The sequence below is a fragment of the Fukomys damarensis genome, unplaced genomic scaffold (assembly GCF_012274545.1).
Source record: "Fukomys damarensis isolate Sample0158 unplaced genomic scaffold, DMR_v1.0_HiC HiC_scaffold_18, whole genome shotgun sequence".
Taxonomy (NCBI): Eukaryota; Metazoa; Chordata; class Mammalia; order Rodentia; family Bathyergidae; genus Fukomys; species Fukomys damarensis.
Window position 1 is genome coordinate 11028540 of NW_022900930.1, and position 18939 is coordinate 11047478.

The window sequence follows — 18939 nt, forward strand, 5'->3', positions numbered from 1 at the left end:
TATATATATATACATATGCACACACACACACAAATAAACACATACAAAAATACACATATAAGGTCTAAACTGCAGTAATGAGGGTAAAGGGTAGACATAAAATTTTTCTTGTTGAGTTTTCAAACATTTATCCAAGCAAGGGAGGCATTTAGTCTCCTTTCTGGCTTGGGCTCTCGGAAGTGCTTCAAGAGAGGGTTAAACCCTGTGGGAAGGATTCACGTTGAAAGGAGGAGGTTAGAGAGCTCCGCTCCATCCTCCACACTGCATTCACATACCTTCTCAGTCAAACAGCGCACAGGAGATTTAACAATGTCCCTTCCAGTGAGCTGCTAGGAACCGTTGCAGACACCTTTGCAGGAAACCACTTGAAGGGTGGGCACCCATGAGGGAGTTTCCTAGTGTCACCAAGGTGGGAGTCAGGGTCAGTCGCCTGAGATGACAGTTTAAAGACTGATCCTGGCTCTTTCTCAGGCTTTCTTTTCTTTGGAAGAACAAGAGGAAGGCCTTAGTGTCATAGCAGCATGGCTTCTCTGCATGTTATGTGGGCCCTGCTCGATCAGTTTGCCTGGATTGAGTTCTGAGGTGGTTAGTTTGCCGCACTGTTCCAAGAGTCACCAGGTCTGTTTTCTTCCAGGTACCTGTTTCTCCTGGCTGGAGGAGGTGTGCTGGCCTTGGCTGCCATGGGCGTCTATGCTGTGCTTGTTTTCATCCCTGTGATCTGTGCCGTGCTTTTGGTCTCCTTGCTTGAACCTCAGGAGGTCCATAAGTGGACTTTCTTCTTTCAGATGAGCTGGCAGACCCTGTGTCACCTGGGTCTGCACTACACTGAATACTATTTGCAAGAGCCTCCTTCCCTGAGGTAAAGCACCCTGCTCCTTTGAGTTGCCCAGGTATTTGCTGGTGTAGTAAGGAAGAATTTAAGTGTTGGGTTTGAATCCTCATTCTTCTACGTTTGAAGAGTGTGGTCATGAGCAAGTTATTTAGTATCTTTCAGACCTGATCTGCTTTTTGGGGGAAAAAATATGGGGATAACAATACCCATCTTGCAGGCAGGCATAGGAGTGTGTGCATGTAGTCCCTGCTACTGAGGAGGCTGATCCAGGAGTCACTTGGGCCCAGGTTCAAGGCCATCCTGGGCAACATGGCTAGACCCCATCTCAAAAGATAAAAAATAAATAGGAAAGAAAAGAGGGAATGGGTAGTAGAAGTCCAGAGCCCACAGACAAGGCCTGCCTAGAAGTAACAGCACTGTGTACTCACCTCAGTTCATACACGCAACCAACAAATGCTGTATAAATCCACTGTGAACTGTGCTGCCTTCCCATGGTCACAGCTGCTGTATAACTTTATCTTCATTCATTCATCTCATCGCCCCAAGAAGGGCAGGCACCCATTCAGAAAAACAAAAACAAAAACAAAAACAAATAAAAAACAGCAAACAAATAAGAGCTAATGAGAGTCTGAAGAAGTATCTTCCTGTGTGAGTGAGATGGTCATTACCAGGGAAACAAATCCCTCGTGCTCTCAAGTTCTCGTGTTCCTGGCTCTCTCTGGTCATTGGGTGCACGGTCTGTGTCACTCCGACGGTAACCTGTGGCCACTCCAAGTAGGTCACTGGTTTCTAACCTGCCACTGGTCCCCTCTCTTTTCCTTTACATCCCTACCACACCCAGAATCCTGTTTGTTGCACTTTTTTGGAAATCATTGTTGCTGTCTTCAGGCTTGCTTCTCTGAGGGAAGAGAAAGAAACGCAAGACAGCAGGTGGATAGGACTGGGAAATGAAAGACGGTGTGGAAGCCAGGACCCGATACGGGCTGCAAGGGCGAGTTGAGCAGGATCTGGCTGGTGGGGAGGAAGGCTGATCCAGCCCTGAAGTGAGAAGGAGCATGCTAGTCTCCTGGAGTTACCATAACAAAGCTCCAGAGACTGGGTAACTTAAGTGACAGATTTGATTTCTTCACAATTCAGGAGCTAGAAGTCCAAGGTGAAGCTGTTGTCAGGACTGGTTTCTTCTGAAGCCTCTCTCCTTGGCTTGTAGACGGTGGCTTCTCCATGTCTTCCCTCTGTATATATATCTGTGTCCTACTCTCTTCTTAGAGGGGCAGCAGTCATGTTGAATTAGGGCCACCTCTCTGACCTCATTTAATCACCTTTTCTTTGGTTATCAGGGATCGAACTCAGGACCTTGCACTTGCAAGGCAGGCACAGTACCACTGAGCTGAATCCCTAGCCCTTAATCACCTTTTTAAAGGCCTCTCTCCAAATGCAGCCATAACCTGAGGCCCTAGGAGTTAGGACCACAGTATATGAATTTGAGGAAGACACATTCAGCCCACAACAGGTGAATTAGGAGGGGTTGGGGACATCTGAAGGCTACTTTACTTTCAGTTAGGATAAATCAAGTGAGGGAGTCAGTTTCCCTTAAATCTTCAGACACAGGCACATAGCCATGGCTGGAAGGTAGCACTGTTTTCTTTGCCTAGGACAGCATTTCTGATTAGAGAATGTATCCCTGTAGTTTTCACTGATTGTTCTCCACAGTTGTCTCATCAGCATGAAACAGTAAGAGTTCAGGTGACTGATGAGGAATGGAACTCAAACTGCTATGAACTCACCACGTGCCCACTCCACTCCTCAGCTCAAGTCCCAGACCTTGCAGTCAGGGTCTGGTTTCCAGTTAGAACTCTTCAACTTCTGGTAGTCTCTCCATGATTACGTTATTGTTTTATTTCTGCAGCAAATTTCTCTCAGGCTTCTAATCATAATCTTTATAAGTCATTCTTTTTTTTTTTTTTTTTTTTTTTTTTTTGCTTGTTTTTTTTGAACTCTGAACTCAGGACCTTGCATTTGCAAGGCAGGTGGCAGAACCACTGAGCTAAATCCCCGGCCCTCCATTCTTAAAAATATTACAATGAATATTTCCCTACAATAAATTCACCATTTACCTTTTCTTTTCTTCTTTCTTTTGTGGCAGTGGGAATTGAAAGTAGGACTTTCACACCGAGTCCTAGCCCTTTATAATAATAGTAATTATCATTACTGTTGCTGTTGTTGTTTTGAGACAGAGTCTTGCCAAATCACTTAATATCCCATGCTAGGCTTGAATGTGCAATCTTCCTGTCTCACCCCTTAAAGATAGGCACCCCCATGTCTGGCTCCATTTACCTTTCAATCCTGTCTGACAGAGTGACTGGATCTGAACTAATCCAAGAGTCTCTGCAGGGCATGATTTGCTTTGAGTCGTGTATGGTAGACTGGAGTGGGAGAGACAATAAATATAGAATGCTTTCATATTAAGAAAAAAAATCTCTTTCAGGTTCTGCATTACTCTTTCTTCTCTCATGCTCTTGACCCAGAGGGTCACATCCCTCTCTCTGGACATCTGTGAAGGGAAAGTGGAAGCAACAACAGGAAGCATCGGGAGCAGGAGCTCTTTGTCTGAGTGTCTGTGTAAGGCTCTGCCCTATTTCAGCTACTTGCTCTTTTTCCCTGCTCTGCTGGGAGGCCCTCTGTGTTCCTTCCAGAGATTTCAGGCTCATGTTCAAGGGTCCAGCTCCTTGTGTGGTTGCTCCTTCTGGGCTCTGACCTGGAGGGGCCTGCTGGTTCTTGGACTGGAGTGCTTAAAGGTGGCCTTGAGCAGCGTGGTGAGTGCAGGAACAGGACTGACTGACTGCCAGAAACTGGAGTGTGTCTATGTCCTGTGGTCCACGGCTGGGCTCTTCAAACTCACCTACTACTCCCAGTGGATCCTGGATGACTGGCTCCTCCACGCAGCCGGCTTTGGGTCTGAGTTTGATCAGAGCACTGGTGAGGAGGGATATGTACCTGACGCGGACATTTGGACACTGGAAACAACCCACAGGCTCTCCCTGTTCACGAGAAAGTGGAACAGGAGCACAGCCCGGTGGCTTCGCCGGCTGGTGTTCCAGGGCAGCAGCGGCTGGCCACTGCTGCAGACCTTTGCCTTCTCGGCCTGGTGGCATGGCCTCCACCCAGGACAGGTGTTTGGCTTCCTGTGCTGGGCTGTGATGGTAGAAGCTGACTACCTGATTCATGCCTTTGCCAACTTATCTATCAGCTCCTGGCCTATGAGGCTGCTCTACAGAAGTCTCACCTGGGCCTCCACCCAGCTTATTGTTGCCTACATAATGCTGGCCGTGGAAGGCAGGAGCCTCTCTTCTCTCTGGTCCCTGTGTAATTCCTGTAACAGTGTCCTTCCCATGGTATACTGTATTTTGCTTTTTTTATTAGTGAGGAGAAAGCGCAAAGTTAACTGACATCTTTCCTTGTCTTTCATCTTATCCACTCATGAAACAATTTAGAAATTGAGAGGTAATGCACTGATGCTGTATGTATTTCAATTTTCTACAATAAAAGTCTTTGAGTATTGGGTATACTTGTTGACTTATTATAAAAATCATCTGTCTACTTTAACAAGCTATTCTGCTGCTACCGAAGATATAAAACAAAAGCACATGGCTTCTTCCCTTCAGGTTTATTTCTCTAGATGTGGAAGCAAAGTTTAGTAAAGCAATACGTAAGAATACAAGGTGACGGGGACATACCTCAACAGTAGAGCATTTGCTTAGCATGAACAAGGCTCTGTGTTCCATCCCTAGCAAGGCAAAAACAAAACAAAAACAACAGGAGCGGGCCGTGGATTTAGCTCAGTGGTTCCAGAGCCTGCTTTGAAAGCACAAGGACCCAAGTTCGATCCCCAGTACCAAAGAAAGAAACAAACAAAAACAACAGGAGGTACTGTTAGCCATATGGTAAATGGTATATACATGAACACCCAAAAATTGTACAACTGGCCAATTTGATCCTGGAATATGAAATTTAATAATAAGCATTAGCCAGCTTTTCATCACTATTTTGAAATACCTGAGGCAGACTAACTTATGAAGAAAAGGAGGTTTATTTTGCTCTCAGTTCTTGAGGTTTGAAGTTCAAGATTGGGTAGCCCATTGGCTTGCCTTCTGGTAAAGGCCTCATGGTGGATGATGTCACATCAAGGCAGAGTGCTCGTGGGGACAATGGGTCACATCTCAAACAGGAAGCTGGAGAGTTGGTGGGGCCAGGATCCAGCTTTTGTAATGACTGCTGTGTAGAACGATCAAGGGACATGAGAACTGCCTTCATCTCTTTGGGGGACACACCCTGAATTGACTTCAGACCCTTCCTTGGGCTCTACCTCTTCAAGATTCCATTACGTCTGAACCCCCAATATCACCACCCTACGGACCAGGCCTCCAATCCATGGGCACCTAGGGGCTGTGCAGACCATATCTAAGCCACACCAAACACGAAACTAACTATATCATCACATTGGTTTGTTACATCCCTACACATAGGTGTGAAAATTTTGGCTTAAACTTAGAAATTTGAAAATTTAGTCTAAAGATAGAAAAGTTGATATCATTCCCAAAGTATAGGTGAAAATCTACCTAAGACATGATAAGTACTTGAATAATCATTAAATACGAAATTGACTCAACATGTAACATAGAAAGAGACCAATAGCAGAATGTAAATGCTGTCTGTCTAGCATAACTCTGAAGGTGGATCTCTTTTCTTTTCCTTGGTATATTCTGAAGAACTCCCTTTGGTCCTTCCTTGGGGACATAGCTCAGTGGCAGAGCACTTTCCTAGTGTGTTCAAGGCCTTGGGTTCGATCCCCAGCACCATAAAACTAATAAATAAATCATGATAAAATAAAACGTCACCCTAAAGAGAAAGGTATCAGCACTGCTGTGTAATACTGAAGCAAAGCCTTGTGACTAATAGTTCACGGTACTGCCACATCTGAGGGCAGCTGTGCTATTATGGAATTACTGTTTTTCTTTAACTCAACTTTAAGTCCACGTACTTTTTTTTTTTTTTTTTTTGTATCGGGGATCGAACTCCGGACCTTATACTTTCAAGGCAGGCAGTGGCACCACTGAGCTAAACTAGTCTGTGTACTTTTTAAGATTTCTCTCTTTCTAGAAGGAACAAGAAAAAAAGTGAAAATAGAAGAAAAAAAATGGAAACAAAGCTTTTGTACATAGGAGGAGGCTGGGGGCGTTTAAGATAAAATAAAAGAAAAAAGGAAAAAAGATTTCTCTCTTTCTAAGCGATGGGAATTGAAAAAACTGTTTGGCCTACTAATTATATTTTATTCTAGTATTTACTAGAACACTATCTGCTTAGTCAAATGAAAACAAAAGTCTGTTACTCAAAACTGTGTGGTTACTGACCATGATATCTGTCCTACCACAAAAAGCATTATACAGCAGTTGGGGGTATAGCTTACCGTGTGAGGCCCTGGGTTAAATCTCTAGTGTACACACACAACACACACACACACACACACACACACACACACACAGCATACACAAGCATCTAAGATTGATATATGTTCCAAACTAGCCTTTTCAAAATGTAAAATTGCAAGTAAGCTTTTAATCTTTAAAAGCGACAAAGACAATACTAAGTCACAAGTTACAGATCATCTACAAAGTTATAGGTCAATGTGAGTGATTAACATCCAGGTAAAGAAATGTGATCCTTGCACACAGAGCCCCTTTCTACAAGCAGCAAGGGCCTTGAGGGACAGTGGCTACGTGAATCTGTGGTGTTCTTAGCCAGAACAGTGTGGCATGATCTCTTAACAAACTCAAGAGCTCACAGGAGACAAGTTGGACAAAAGGGGTTTCCCAGAGTTAGGAATAATCTCAAAAGAACTCTAAGAACATCACAAACATGCTACTGAAAGGACCACCCTTAGACTAGCCCAGCGAGACAAGCAGGGTGAAGGCCATGGTACACAAAAGGAAACTTAAACTTGCAGTATTATTTATTATAGAACAAAATTTACTCAACATGGTGAATGGTGAAGCCAATTATGATTGACTATCACAGAGCTATTAAAAATGAATGCTGGGCCGGGATTTAGCTCAGTGGTTCTCTCACCCGCCTTGAAAGCACAAGGTCCTGAGTTCAATCCCCGGTGCAAAAGACAAACAAAAAACAAAACAAAACAAATGCTTTCCCAAGCGTCATGGTCCATCCCTGTATTCTCTGCAGTCAGGAGCTGAGGCAAGAGGACTTCTTTGAGTTGGAGGCCAGCCTGAACTAATAGCAAGACCCTGTTTCAAAATCAAAACAAAGCAAAGCAAGCAAAACAAAAACAAAAAAACTAATGCCTTGTATAGGGGTCATCCTGAGAAGCTGTATACGTGGGTATATTCAGTTTACAAAAATCCTTCAATGTGGCCTTGGTGGCACACACCTGCAATCCCAGGATTCAGAGAGGCTGAGGCAGGAGGATTGCCAAGTTTGAGCCCAGCCTGGGCAAGTTAGTTATTTAGCCAGACCTATCTCAAAAGAAAAAATAAAAGGGATGTGACTCAGTGAGAAGGCTCCATTCTCAACACTGAAAAAAAATCCTTCAAGATGTATATTAATGTGTATAAAGTTTGATATATATGTTACACTTCAAAAAGTTAGCTGAGTACTTTCAATTATTAGTGAAATGCTTTTAGGGAAATGTTAAAAATTTTCAAAAGAGGTTGTTCAATAGAACCTTCTAAAATGCAATCCGGCTTCCAAATTTACTTTCCCATTGATGACCAAAGTTAAATTCTAATTCAAAGGTAATTTCAACCTCTGAGGGATGGATGGGGGTGTGCACTTCTTGCTCTTTCGATTTGCATCCTGTAATGAGGATGTTGCTTAGCCGGACAGAATAAAGAACAATGTTATGCCAGGCATAGTGGCGCAAGTCTGTAATCCCAGCACTTGGGAGGCTGAGGCAGGAGGATCGCTGTGAGTTTGAGACCAGCCTGGGCTACACAGTGAGTTCCAGGTCAGTCTCAACTATACTGAGACCCTGTTGCAAAAAACTAAAAAAAAAAACAAAAAAAAAAACAAAAGAAGAAGAATGTTATTTGAGGAATTGATCTAATGAAAAACATCAGAGCCAGAGATGTGGAGCCAGGTGCCATCTGTCTGCACAGCAGGGAACAGGGGGCCCAAGATGGCAGCAGAGAAAGTGAATGTCTTTTCACAGCTCCCGTTTCTTTTGTTGGGACTTAACTCTTTCTGTTTCCTCACCTGCAGCAATTGACAGCTTTAGATTCTTTGTCCTCTATTACTGATTCTGCCTCTCCTAAGCCCCTCCGCACTCTTCCAAATTTCCTTTGGCTAGTTAGTTGCACCTGCTTATTAAACTCTCTCATTAACTTGCTCTAACTTTGCTCCCTGAACTGGATTTGATATTTTCCTTCTCTTGCTTAAAATCTCCCTTCCCACTGCCACGATCTTAGCCCTCCCTTTCTTTCAGAGTTTCTTAGCCTCAGGTATTCTGTCACAGCAACAGGAAACAGACTCAGAATAAATGACAACCATCAGTGATCATCCTGACTAAAATGCCAGTTATTAGATCCCCCATTTAAGTCACTTCCAACAGATTCTCCTTTATAGAATACAAACTGACAGTGTAGGAAATTTGGTTCTACTCTCTGAGCTTAGCACTGAGAGGTAAAGGGACAGGGGTTACATTTGATCTGAACTTTTCTCACATATTGAACTGTACTCTTTCTAAAGCATTTCAAAAGCAGAGTGGCAAAGTGAGCATTGCTGGTAGCCTTTTCTTCCAAATTATTGTTGATTCTGACGTTGGCAAAGTTTCCCCTCTCTGGGAATCAGGTGGTTTGATTCAATCACATTCTGCCAACCATCTGTGGGACCCCAGCAATGCCCTCTTTGGGCCCAAGTTTCCTACTGCACCAAACATGGGGGGGGTGTCAGATATCCTTTTATTTAAATTTAAAACTGAAGACATGATTGCTAAGTGTTTTGACAACTTTTGAACATGTTGGGTAGGCAAAAGTAAGGTATTCTTCTCTGTATTGGCTCTCGGATCATTCAGCACAAATTTTATGGAGGGAAATGAAAGAAAATATGCAGAGGGCCCAAGGATCATTGTGAAGAACTAGCATTTTCTATTATGTTTCTCTCACTGTCTTCATCATATAAAGAACAAAGTGATTCTTTGTGTGGCTCATCAAAAAACAGAGAAACACTTGCTGTAGTTCTAATAAAACACTTTTCTTTCCTCCTTTAATTTCTCAGCCTGTATTTAGCAGCTAATCACATAATGTGCTTTTGAACCTCATTTGTAGAACCAATTCATAACAGTAGCTAGAGATGCCAGCTTGTTTCTAAGGGAGTGTCTTTGTTTGCTTCATTTGTTTTTTTCTGCACTTATTTCTTTAGAAACTACCCTTGAGGTAATTATCTATCTCTATGTGCTTTCCTTGCAGGGCATCTGTGCAGATCATGAAATCAGATGTACCTGGTTTTAGTTGCAAGGCTAGGATGAATATATTAGTTCAATCAAGAGCCTTAGAGGAATACAAAATCCTGAAGACATATAGAGTAGTGTTTTCTTCCATCCCCCACTTCCGAATGGATGTTTATCACAATTTCTAAATTGTTTAGATTTTAGAGTGTGTTTCCCTATAGAAACAAAACTGTGTTGAATCCTAGGGGACACTCATTTGTAATGAAGTCCAGGGAACATGTTGTTCAGAATGGAAGAGAAGAGCAACAGAATTTCCTTCCCATTTCTTAACTATATAAACAGTTATATAGTACGCTTGTAATTTCTTTTTCTATTTACACAGTTATATAAATGTGTGGACTTTGGATCCTGAACCAAATGAACCAGCTATAAAAAGAAATTTATAGGGAAAATGGAACACTAGTTGGATATTAAAGTATTTTTGTAAAATTTTTAGGTATAACGATCATTTTGTGATTGTTAAACAAAGGGTCACATTACAGAGATATACACAGATAAAATGCTCTGTCTTAGATTTGCTTCAAAATAATCCAGATAGGAGGAAATGGGAATATACCTGGATGAAACAGATTTGCCATACGGAGAAAATTGTTACAGTTGGGGTTGACTAGGACAGCAAATTGTGCTGGCCTAGGGGCTGGGGAGTGGTGTTACCAATCCATCCTAACCCTGCCTTGAGAACTGTATTTACAAGCAAGAGGAACTAAGCCTTTCTTAGAGGTCGAAATGAAGTAGAAAGTTGAAGATGGAAAAGTAGAAGGAAAGGACTAAAAATGAGAAGGGAAAAAGCAGCCATACAATGGTTCCAGAGCACAACTGTTACTCTGTAGCCCTTAGGGGTTGGTTCCAGGATCCCTGGTAGATACCCAAATCTGAAAATGCTTGTCTCATATAGAAAATAGTATAATTTTACATAATCCACATACATCCCCTTGTATATTTTTAAGTCATTTTAGGCTGGGTGTGATGGCACATGCCTGTAAGCCCAACTTGGGGAGGCTGAGGCAGGAGGATAACCTTGAGTTTGAGTTCAACAAAACTACATATTGAGACCCTGTATAAAAATAAGTAAGTAAAAGTGACTGGGCCAGAGATGTTGCTCAGCGGTAGAGTGTTTGTATAGCACGCACAAGGCTCTGGGTTCAAGTACCAGTACCACCAAAAAACAAACAAACCTACTCTAAATTGTTTTATACTATACACCTAATATAATGCAATTGCTAGGCAAGTAGTTGTGGTACACTTTTTTTTTTTCAAATATTTTTGATCCATAGTTGGTGGATTCTATGGTTGCAGAATCTAAGACATAAAGTACCAGTTAAGTATGGACTATGAAGTTTAGGAACAGAAGAGAAATAAGGGAAAGGCAGTACAAAAAGAGGTTAGCTGTTTTGGATTTTACTTCCCCTATCCTGAGATCACGCTTAGCCACGTGTCTTACTATGGCCAAGAAAATGGGACTAGAAGTGGAAGGCAGAAGCTCTAAGAGCCACCATGTGGATTTCGTGCTTAGTCCTAGTCTCTGCCAAAAGATGGGCTGTGTGCCTGACAGCTCAGGTTCCTGAGACCGTGTCCCAGGTGTCCAGCCACAGCCAGTCTGTGATGGACATGCAGGGAGTGAGAAATGAGACTTTTGTTGCTGGTATCCCAGACATCTGGAAGCCATGTGCTACTGTAGTATAGATGTTCCTATCCTAACTAGGTGGTTCTCTTGTTTACCAACAAGAGGTTCCCTGGTATTCTGGGCACAGCTTGTCATCAACAGTCAGCATGGCAATTGAATTCTCCAGCAGCCCCACTCCTCACCACCAGTGAATATTCCAACAGGTAGATGAATGCGATGGGTTTAGGATGTTTATACTTTGATGGCTAGAAAGAACATAGAAAAATTGTTTAAAAATATGCAATTTAAAAATTAATCTTTAGTAACAATTTGCTCGTTCAGAGGTTTTAAAAAAAAAGACAAACTATGATGAGTTCTTGACTATGACAAGAAAGATCTTCCTTCCAAAGTAGGCAGATGAAGGGTGGGTGATTTAGCTCAGCGGTTTGGTGGCCTGCCTCACAAGCGCAAGGACCCAAGTTCAATCCCCGGTACCTAACACCCCCCGAAAGTTGAGCAGATGATGTGGTTTTTGTACACTTGGTACGGCATCCATCCAGTACTTCAATCTATAAACATGGAGCTCTGTTCACTGTTTCCCAAGTTGTAAATGCCTGGCATGTTTTCTTCCCTTCCTCAACCCTGAAGTTTGGTGATCCTCCCCAGGCGCTCTTCTTTCACTGAGCCCCTCAGGCTAAACCACCTGCTGCCACTCTTGTGCAGCCTCACTAGTTGAAAAGCAGTATTTTTTTGTGCATCATGAATAAAAATATGCTGCTCAGCAGGATCATTGGTGGCTGGTCTTTTGGACTTGACAGTCTCATCTTTGCTATAGCAGGATTTTTGTTATCCGCACCCCAGACTGCAGATGGTGACATGGGGATTGTAGTGTATGTGGAGATGCATTAGGATCTGTTGGTTCTGCTGCTCCCACTGTGCTATGAAGTCTTTCCTGTTCAATTGTTTCTGTAAGGCTCCTCCTGCTCCTGGATTCCACCACTTGCAGCAATGACAGCGTCCTTGGCAGGGCTCCCACTTTTTATAGTTGGATTATCCTGTACTTGCTATAAGCATTCTAGGATGCAGCTTCTCTCTTTAGTCTCTTGTTTTCATTTTTAAAAGAATTTCTTAGTTTCAGATCCACCAATCCTTTCCCTTCTTGTTTTAACTTTGACAATGTATTTCCTTGTTCTTGAAAAAAAAAAAAAAGAAAAGAAAGAAGTATCACTTGTAAGGCTTGGTGCAGGGTCGGGGGCAGGGAGGATGCAGGTAATTTATTGGAATCACATTTACAGCATCCTGGCAGTGTTTAGTATATAATCAAGAAGCCTTCCTGATTAATCTGAAGTACGCAAGGAACGACTGGGAACAAGCCAGTTACACCATTTCCAAGAGCTACTACATGACTCAGAGTAACCTTGTGTCTGCACACTATTCTATAAAGACTACATGTATTTGTAAAGAAATTTGTGTACTTGTTTGAGAGGAGGAAACTGTTTAACAGGACAAAGAATTGGTAAGCTACAGCAATCATTTTTTTTCTTTCAGTGTTGGGATTGAGTCTAGGAACTTGTGTATGCTAGGCAAATGGTCTGAGCTACACTCCAGCCCACAATAGCTAACATTTAACTATCACTATGTTTGTTACCTCTTTGTATATTACATATAAATCTCACAACTACATTATAAAGTAGGTACTACAATTCCTGTATTCTCATTTTACAGGTGTGAAAATGGGACAGAGAGGTTAAGTAACTTAACTAAGTTCAGTGTATAAGTTAGATTCCAATTCCTATAACAAAAATACCTGAGATAATCAACTTAAAAGGAGGAAAGGTTTATTTTGGCTCGTTTCAGACTAGGGTCACTTGGCCCTTATGTTTTGGGCCGGTAGGCAGGGCATCCCATGACAGCATGAGGCAGAAAAAGCTGTTTAACTCATGCAGCTGGACAGCAACAGGGACAAGGAGATGGTGTTCTAACATCCCCTTCAAGGGCACACCCCCAATGATCTGACTTCTTCCGATGCTACCCCAGCCTCTTTCAATAGCTCCAGGGGCTGGGGACCAAGTCTTTAGCACATGGACCTTTGTGGTAACATCACATTCAAACTGCAACAGTCATATAACTAGGACCAGGCAGAACTAAGAGTCTAGGTAGTCTGATCCTAGAACCCACACTGTAACCACTATGCTATGATGGTGCTACTCCATCAACCTTCAAGGGACTCATAGTTTGAGGTTAAAGTGTCACAGTATCAAGTTTTTTGTTTGGTTTTCTTTTGGTGCCAGGGATTGAACTCATGACCTCGTGCTTGTGAGGGAGGCAGTGGCATCACTGAGCTAAATCCCTGACCCAAGAGTGTTTTCTGATGCAGGTCTGAAACAAGGAAAACCATGGTGTTTCTAGGTAGTAAATGGGTATGGATGGACATGGGTCACTAATCTTATTACTTTTACTCTATTACTTCTTCACACTTATCCCCGAGATAGTAAGAGATTTGGTAGTCATCCTTGAATCATTTCCTCCCAAGTAACTCACCAAAACATCTGCTTGCTTATTCCTTTAAAACAGAGATTGAATCTCATCACCACCCACAGCATCTCGGATCCAGAGATCAGGTTGTTAGAATTAACCTTCACTGCTGCACCAACTGCTTCCTGAACAGCAAAAAGCTGAGCAGCAGAGTAACAGCAGAATACCACTGTGGGAAATGCTCACATCTCCACGGCTGTGTACTGGCCCAGCACTGGCCAAAGGAGCACAGGTAATTACTCTGCCCTCCACCTGCGCATCCTTAGTCTTTTCCTCTGCAAACCTTTACACTTCCCTCTTAGGATAGATAGGAACTGGCTTCCTCTGATGTATTTGTGCTTTGTTTTGTTTTTTGAGGCAGGGTCTCTCTTTGTAGTTCAGGCTGGCCCTGAACTCACTATGTAGCCAAGGCTGGCCTCGAAGTCAAGCAATACTCCTGTCTCAGCCTCCTGAGTGCTGGGATCACAGGCGTGCGCCATCACGTCCGGCTCTCTGATTGTGTGTTTGTCTTATCTCAGTAAATTTTCAGTTTAGAGGGAGATTATGTGCTTCAATTTTTTTTTTCTATTTCCCAATACTGCCCAGAATGCTGTCACGCAGTATATATAAGTACCACTGTAAATAGAAGTTTTCTAGGTTAAAAAGCTTGAACCAAACATGGAGTTTCAGCAAAACTATCTCTGTGACATAGCCATAGTGAAACAGATGTGAATGCCAACTCACTTCTATTTAAACTCAGTATTTGGGTTTTGTTAATAATATATTTTAAGTATTGGACTTGAAAGTAATTACTAATCCATTTATATTGACAAATGACAAATGCCCAATATCAGTTCTAATGCAAAGCATGGTTCAAAACCATCTTTTTTTTTTTAAACCTTTAAGAGAATAATGCCCTTATTTTTGAATATCATACAGAGTGGATTCTTACATTTTGAAAGTTGATGATTTACACTATGACAAAAATAAATTAAATTCCCCTTAACCTAATCCTAGAAAGCTGTTTCAAATTATTTAGAAACTATTCTCAAATGTTTGCTGTTAAGTAAATCTAGTTTTCAGGACAATATCTGTTCTATTTTTTTTTTTTTTTTCTGGTACCAGGGACCAAATTCAGGACCTTGGGCTTTCCAGGGACGCTTGGTGCCACTGAGGTACATCCCTGACCCCCAATATGTCCTATTTTTGAAAGGTTCACAAATCTACAAAAGTTCACTTACTTTTATGTCACAGTTATATATACGTTATGCAATAAATTGATACACCAAGAGACAAAGATACTTCTGATATTAAATGTCAGATACATTATAAACCAAGATAACTTAAAGGCAATGTTTTTACAAACATGGAAATTCTCAGTTTTCTTAATATTTTATCTTACTTAATGGCTTCTATGGCTGTAAATTACAGGAAATCTTTCTTTTTAGTCATTCTACTGTCTCCTCAAATTAAAAAAATCCTGATTTCTCCTCATGAGTACTACTTCTAAATAAAAACAAGATGACAAATATAATTGGAAAATCAATGTCTTATGGTCTTAACCATTCATGGCATTTTTTGTATTTCCCTGCCCCTTCTCTTCCCACTGAAACAGTTTAAGACCTGAATTGTTGTGACTATAGTCTGTGGTTCTAAATCCAAGAATGATTAAAAAATATAATGTCCATAAGACTGGAAGATACAACATTTCTTGTAAAAATAAACTTCATTTGTAGTCTTCTTGTAATTAATAAATGAGAGAGCCAGGGATTTAGATCAGTGGTTTCAGCACCTGTCTCACAAGCACAAGGTCCCAGTTCGATCCCTGTACCCCCCAAAAAAAAGATATGAGCCAGAAAGGAGTTAAAGATACATGAGTATCTTCAGCTTAAACTAACTCCTACATTAAAGTACAGAGAACTTGATTATAAGGCTTTTCCTGCTGCTGCACAGTATAGTAATGTATACCTTAACTCTCACAGCCATGGATCATCTAGCAGGCTGCTAAGACAGATTTTTTTAGTGTTTCAGTAGCAGAAACAAAGCATTTCATTAGAAGTAGGAGATATCCTAATGATTTTGATACCACAATTATGTCCACTGATGTTGTATTGTGTACAAAAAAATGTTATAAAAATCGATTTAGTGAGCATGGTTACCTCATCCAACCCCTAATTTTCCATTCTTTCTAAATAGTGTAAAGTAGCAATCAGAAATAAGAGAAGCTAAGGAATGCTAGATACAAACAATTTTAAGAAGAACCAGGAGTAAACACAATTCCTGAAAAATATAGTTCACTGACTATGTATGATAAAAGTCTTAAATTATCAGGAAATATGTGTTGTATATTGTAAGAATGCACAAGTGTATGATCCATTTAATAGTTTCATCAAATGGTTAACATAAATCCAAAGTTAGTTCTTAATGACTTAGGCTTCAGTTACCTACAATGTTCTCTTTAGGATGTTTTCTTTCCTAGGAATACCATAAAATGAAGAAACTGATGGGAAAATAATTCCTAATCTTCAGTGAAAGGACAACACAGGCTATGAATTTAGGTTTCCCATCAAATAATTGTATATGCATCATAAAGCATCCTGGGGTCTACAACATATCTTCTACTTAACAGTAATAGGCACTAGTTAACCTTGATGCATAGTTATATGAAACTTATAAATCTAGTTACATTCAATCTAAAACAATTTTCTCCTAGTACTAGGGATTGAACCAGGGATTCTACCACTGAGCTACCTCCCAGATCTTTTTATTTTGAGGTCAGGTGGGCCTTGAGCTTCCAATCCCAAGTAGCTGGGGTTATAGGCATGTTCCATCATGTCCATCGCTTTTTTAAAATACAGTACTAGGGATTGAACACTTTGCACATGCTAGGCATGGCTCTACCACTGTGCTACATCATCCCTCACTCAAAATATTCTAGGGTATTTTTAGAAATCTGGATTACACAGAAAACCTAAGCTTTTAAAAATATATAAAGATTATAATTAAAACAATTTGAGACAAAATGAGTGTTTGACAGGATAGTATTATTTTCTCTTATCCCACTGTACCAAAGAGTAATTTTTTACAATCTTTAATGTTTGCAATATTTGTAAAAATGACAGTTAGTTCTCTAATGACAAACCTACAAAACATGAAGTCATAAAATCATTCTGAAATTTTAAGGATAGGATCTTAACTTTTGACCATTAGCAGTCTTTTTGTACCAACAAAACTTCCATGACCATTTATGTAAAAGGTTAAATAAAAATTCCTCTTCCCCAGATTATCAGTTCTTTTGCCGTAATACAAGCTAATGGGGCTTTGTGGTGATATTTGTTACTATGGTTTCTATTTTATTTCTGCATAGCTTCACTGTAATATATGTTACTATGGTTTCAATTTCAGCTGGGGATTTTAGCTCAGTGGTTTTGCCACCTACCTCGCAAGCACAAGGTCCTGAGTTTGATTCCCCAGTACCGCAAAAACAAAAAAACAAAAAATCAGTTTTACTTTTGCACACCTGATGTTATCACTAATGTCATAGCTGCTTTCTATCACAGTATCAGAGTGGTGAATCCACTTCATAAATTGAAGTGTGAAGTACACTTTAATTCCAAAAACACCCACAAACTAAAATGTTTAATTTAAAATCTTTATTATTTTATCATCAAAAGTTTTCTTTCCATAGAAGAATAGCAATGTTGTGTCAGTGCATATTCTATGGAAAGTTCATGTCTTCAAGTAACTAGCCTAAAAACCAGAGACAGCACTGTAAAGCTAGTGTGCAAGGTCAAAGACACAATGCTGTCAATGCAATTAGTATACAGAAAGAATATGCAGGTGTTTAGAAAAAAGAATCTATGGCCAAGTGAATAAAAAGTAGCAGTGCACTGCACTGACATTTTAGAGGAACAGAAAATGGAAAGAACCAGAGGAAGAATTAAAAAAAAAAAACCAAACAGTAGACCACAGGCACAGAGTTCCAACTGTATCACCAGCTAATTCATGCATACTTGTACCTTCCTCTTGAAGTCTAGAACATTACTGCATGGCAAGGCATTTTCTGCCTAATGTGCAATGGCACAGCCACATGCAGAAATTTCTCACTTCTTCCCATCTAACAGCCAAAAGAAACAAAACTTGGGGCAGTAAACAAAAAATATAAAAACCAGAAGATTTAGGTATCTTCCGTAAAAAGCTGAACAACTCAGAATTTGTTCCCAATTTCTCAAGAAATAAACTTTTAAAACAACAAAAGACAGTTTTCATGATTACTGTTTTGACTGAAGGTAAAACAATTTTTATGTAAATACACTGAATAGGCATACAAATATCCTTAACAAAATACTGTCAGATCAACTTGAAAATTCTTATAACCAGCTCCAAAAAAAAGGGTACTGATAGAGCTGGGGATCTAGCTCAGTGATTCCGCCGCCTGCCTCGCAAGCACAAGAAAAAAAAAAAAAAAAAAAAAAAAAAAAAAACAAAAAAAAAAAAAAAAAAAAAGTACTGATAATCATGAGCTGAAAATGACCATTATATTTTGATTATGCCAGAACAAGGGAATTTTTTTGGTCAAGTCTGTGCCTAAAGCTGCTATACAGCTAGATTTGGATATTCTGCATTAATTCATATGATAAATATCTTTCATAAGGAAATAGCAGATCTATTATTATGGAATCAAACAAATACAGGAAACATGTCTTAAATACTTTAAAATTACATGATATAACCTAAGAATAGGAACTACCCTTACCACGGTCTAAATCTTAAATTGTTAATGCATGGATCATTTGCAAGACTAACAAGTTACTTGTTAATCATGTCTAGGCCTTAAAGGGGAGGGGCACTCAATACATGGGATAGCAATTATTTCCCAGATGATTTAAACATTTCTAAGTGTTATTAAACTGTATTTGAAAAGTTCTTTTACTTAATATATACAATGTACAAAATAAGTTAAAAGGAGGAAGCAGAGGAAGTTTTTCTGTTGTATATGATGCAAACATACCACTTTTCTTCATCAGTAGTTTCATGTCTGTCCATTTTACCCAAGATAAAATATAAAAGGCCAATCAAAATTTTCACTTATAAATAGAAAAAGCATTCAAACAATGGAATTTCAACATTGTTTTCCCACACTGCAACTCACTCTACTTTGATTACAATAAACATAAATAACAGCATCTCAAAAATCTCTTTATATAGCCTTACCTTAAAGTTTAACATAAATTCCTCTTACAATCAAGAAGAAAAGCACTCCTTTGTAACAATTCCACAAAATAATTTTCAATTCACAAAACATCTGTCTACTAGTAAAACCAGCAACCCTTGTGGAGGATATAGGCATAAATACTTGGCCCCTCTGAGGTATAAATGCAGCTATATTTGCACTGAGTAGATAGTCTATAAGGTATGCCAATGGTCTGCATGAGTGCATAAAAGTGGGAGCAATATTATCCTGAAAATTTA

At 40.2% G+C, this 18939-nt stretch overlaps 1 protein-coding gene across 1 annotated transcript in view; it reads left to right on the forward strand.

Annotated features, from left to right (window-relative positions):
- Nucleotides 1-4301, forward strand: part of Mboat4 (membrane bound O-acyltransferase domain containing 4) — a 12035-nt gene extending 7734 nt beyond the window's left edge. Inside the window, exons 2-3 of the mRNA XM_010621971.2 lie at nt 635-859; nt 3318-4301. Coding sequence (XP_010620273.2) covers nt 635-859; nt 3318-4278 — 1186 coding nt within the window. The 3' untranslated portion in view covers nt 4279-4301. The remainder of the gene's footprint in view (nt 1-634; nt 860-3317) is intronic.
- The last annotated feature ends 14638 nt before the right edge of the window (nt 4302-18939 follow it).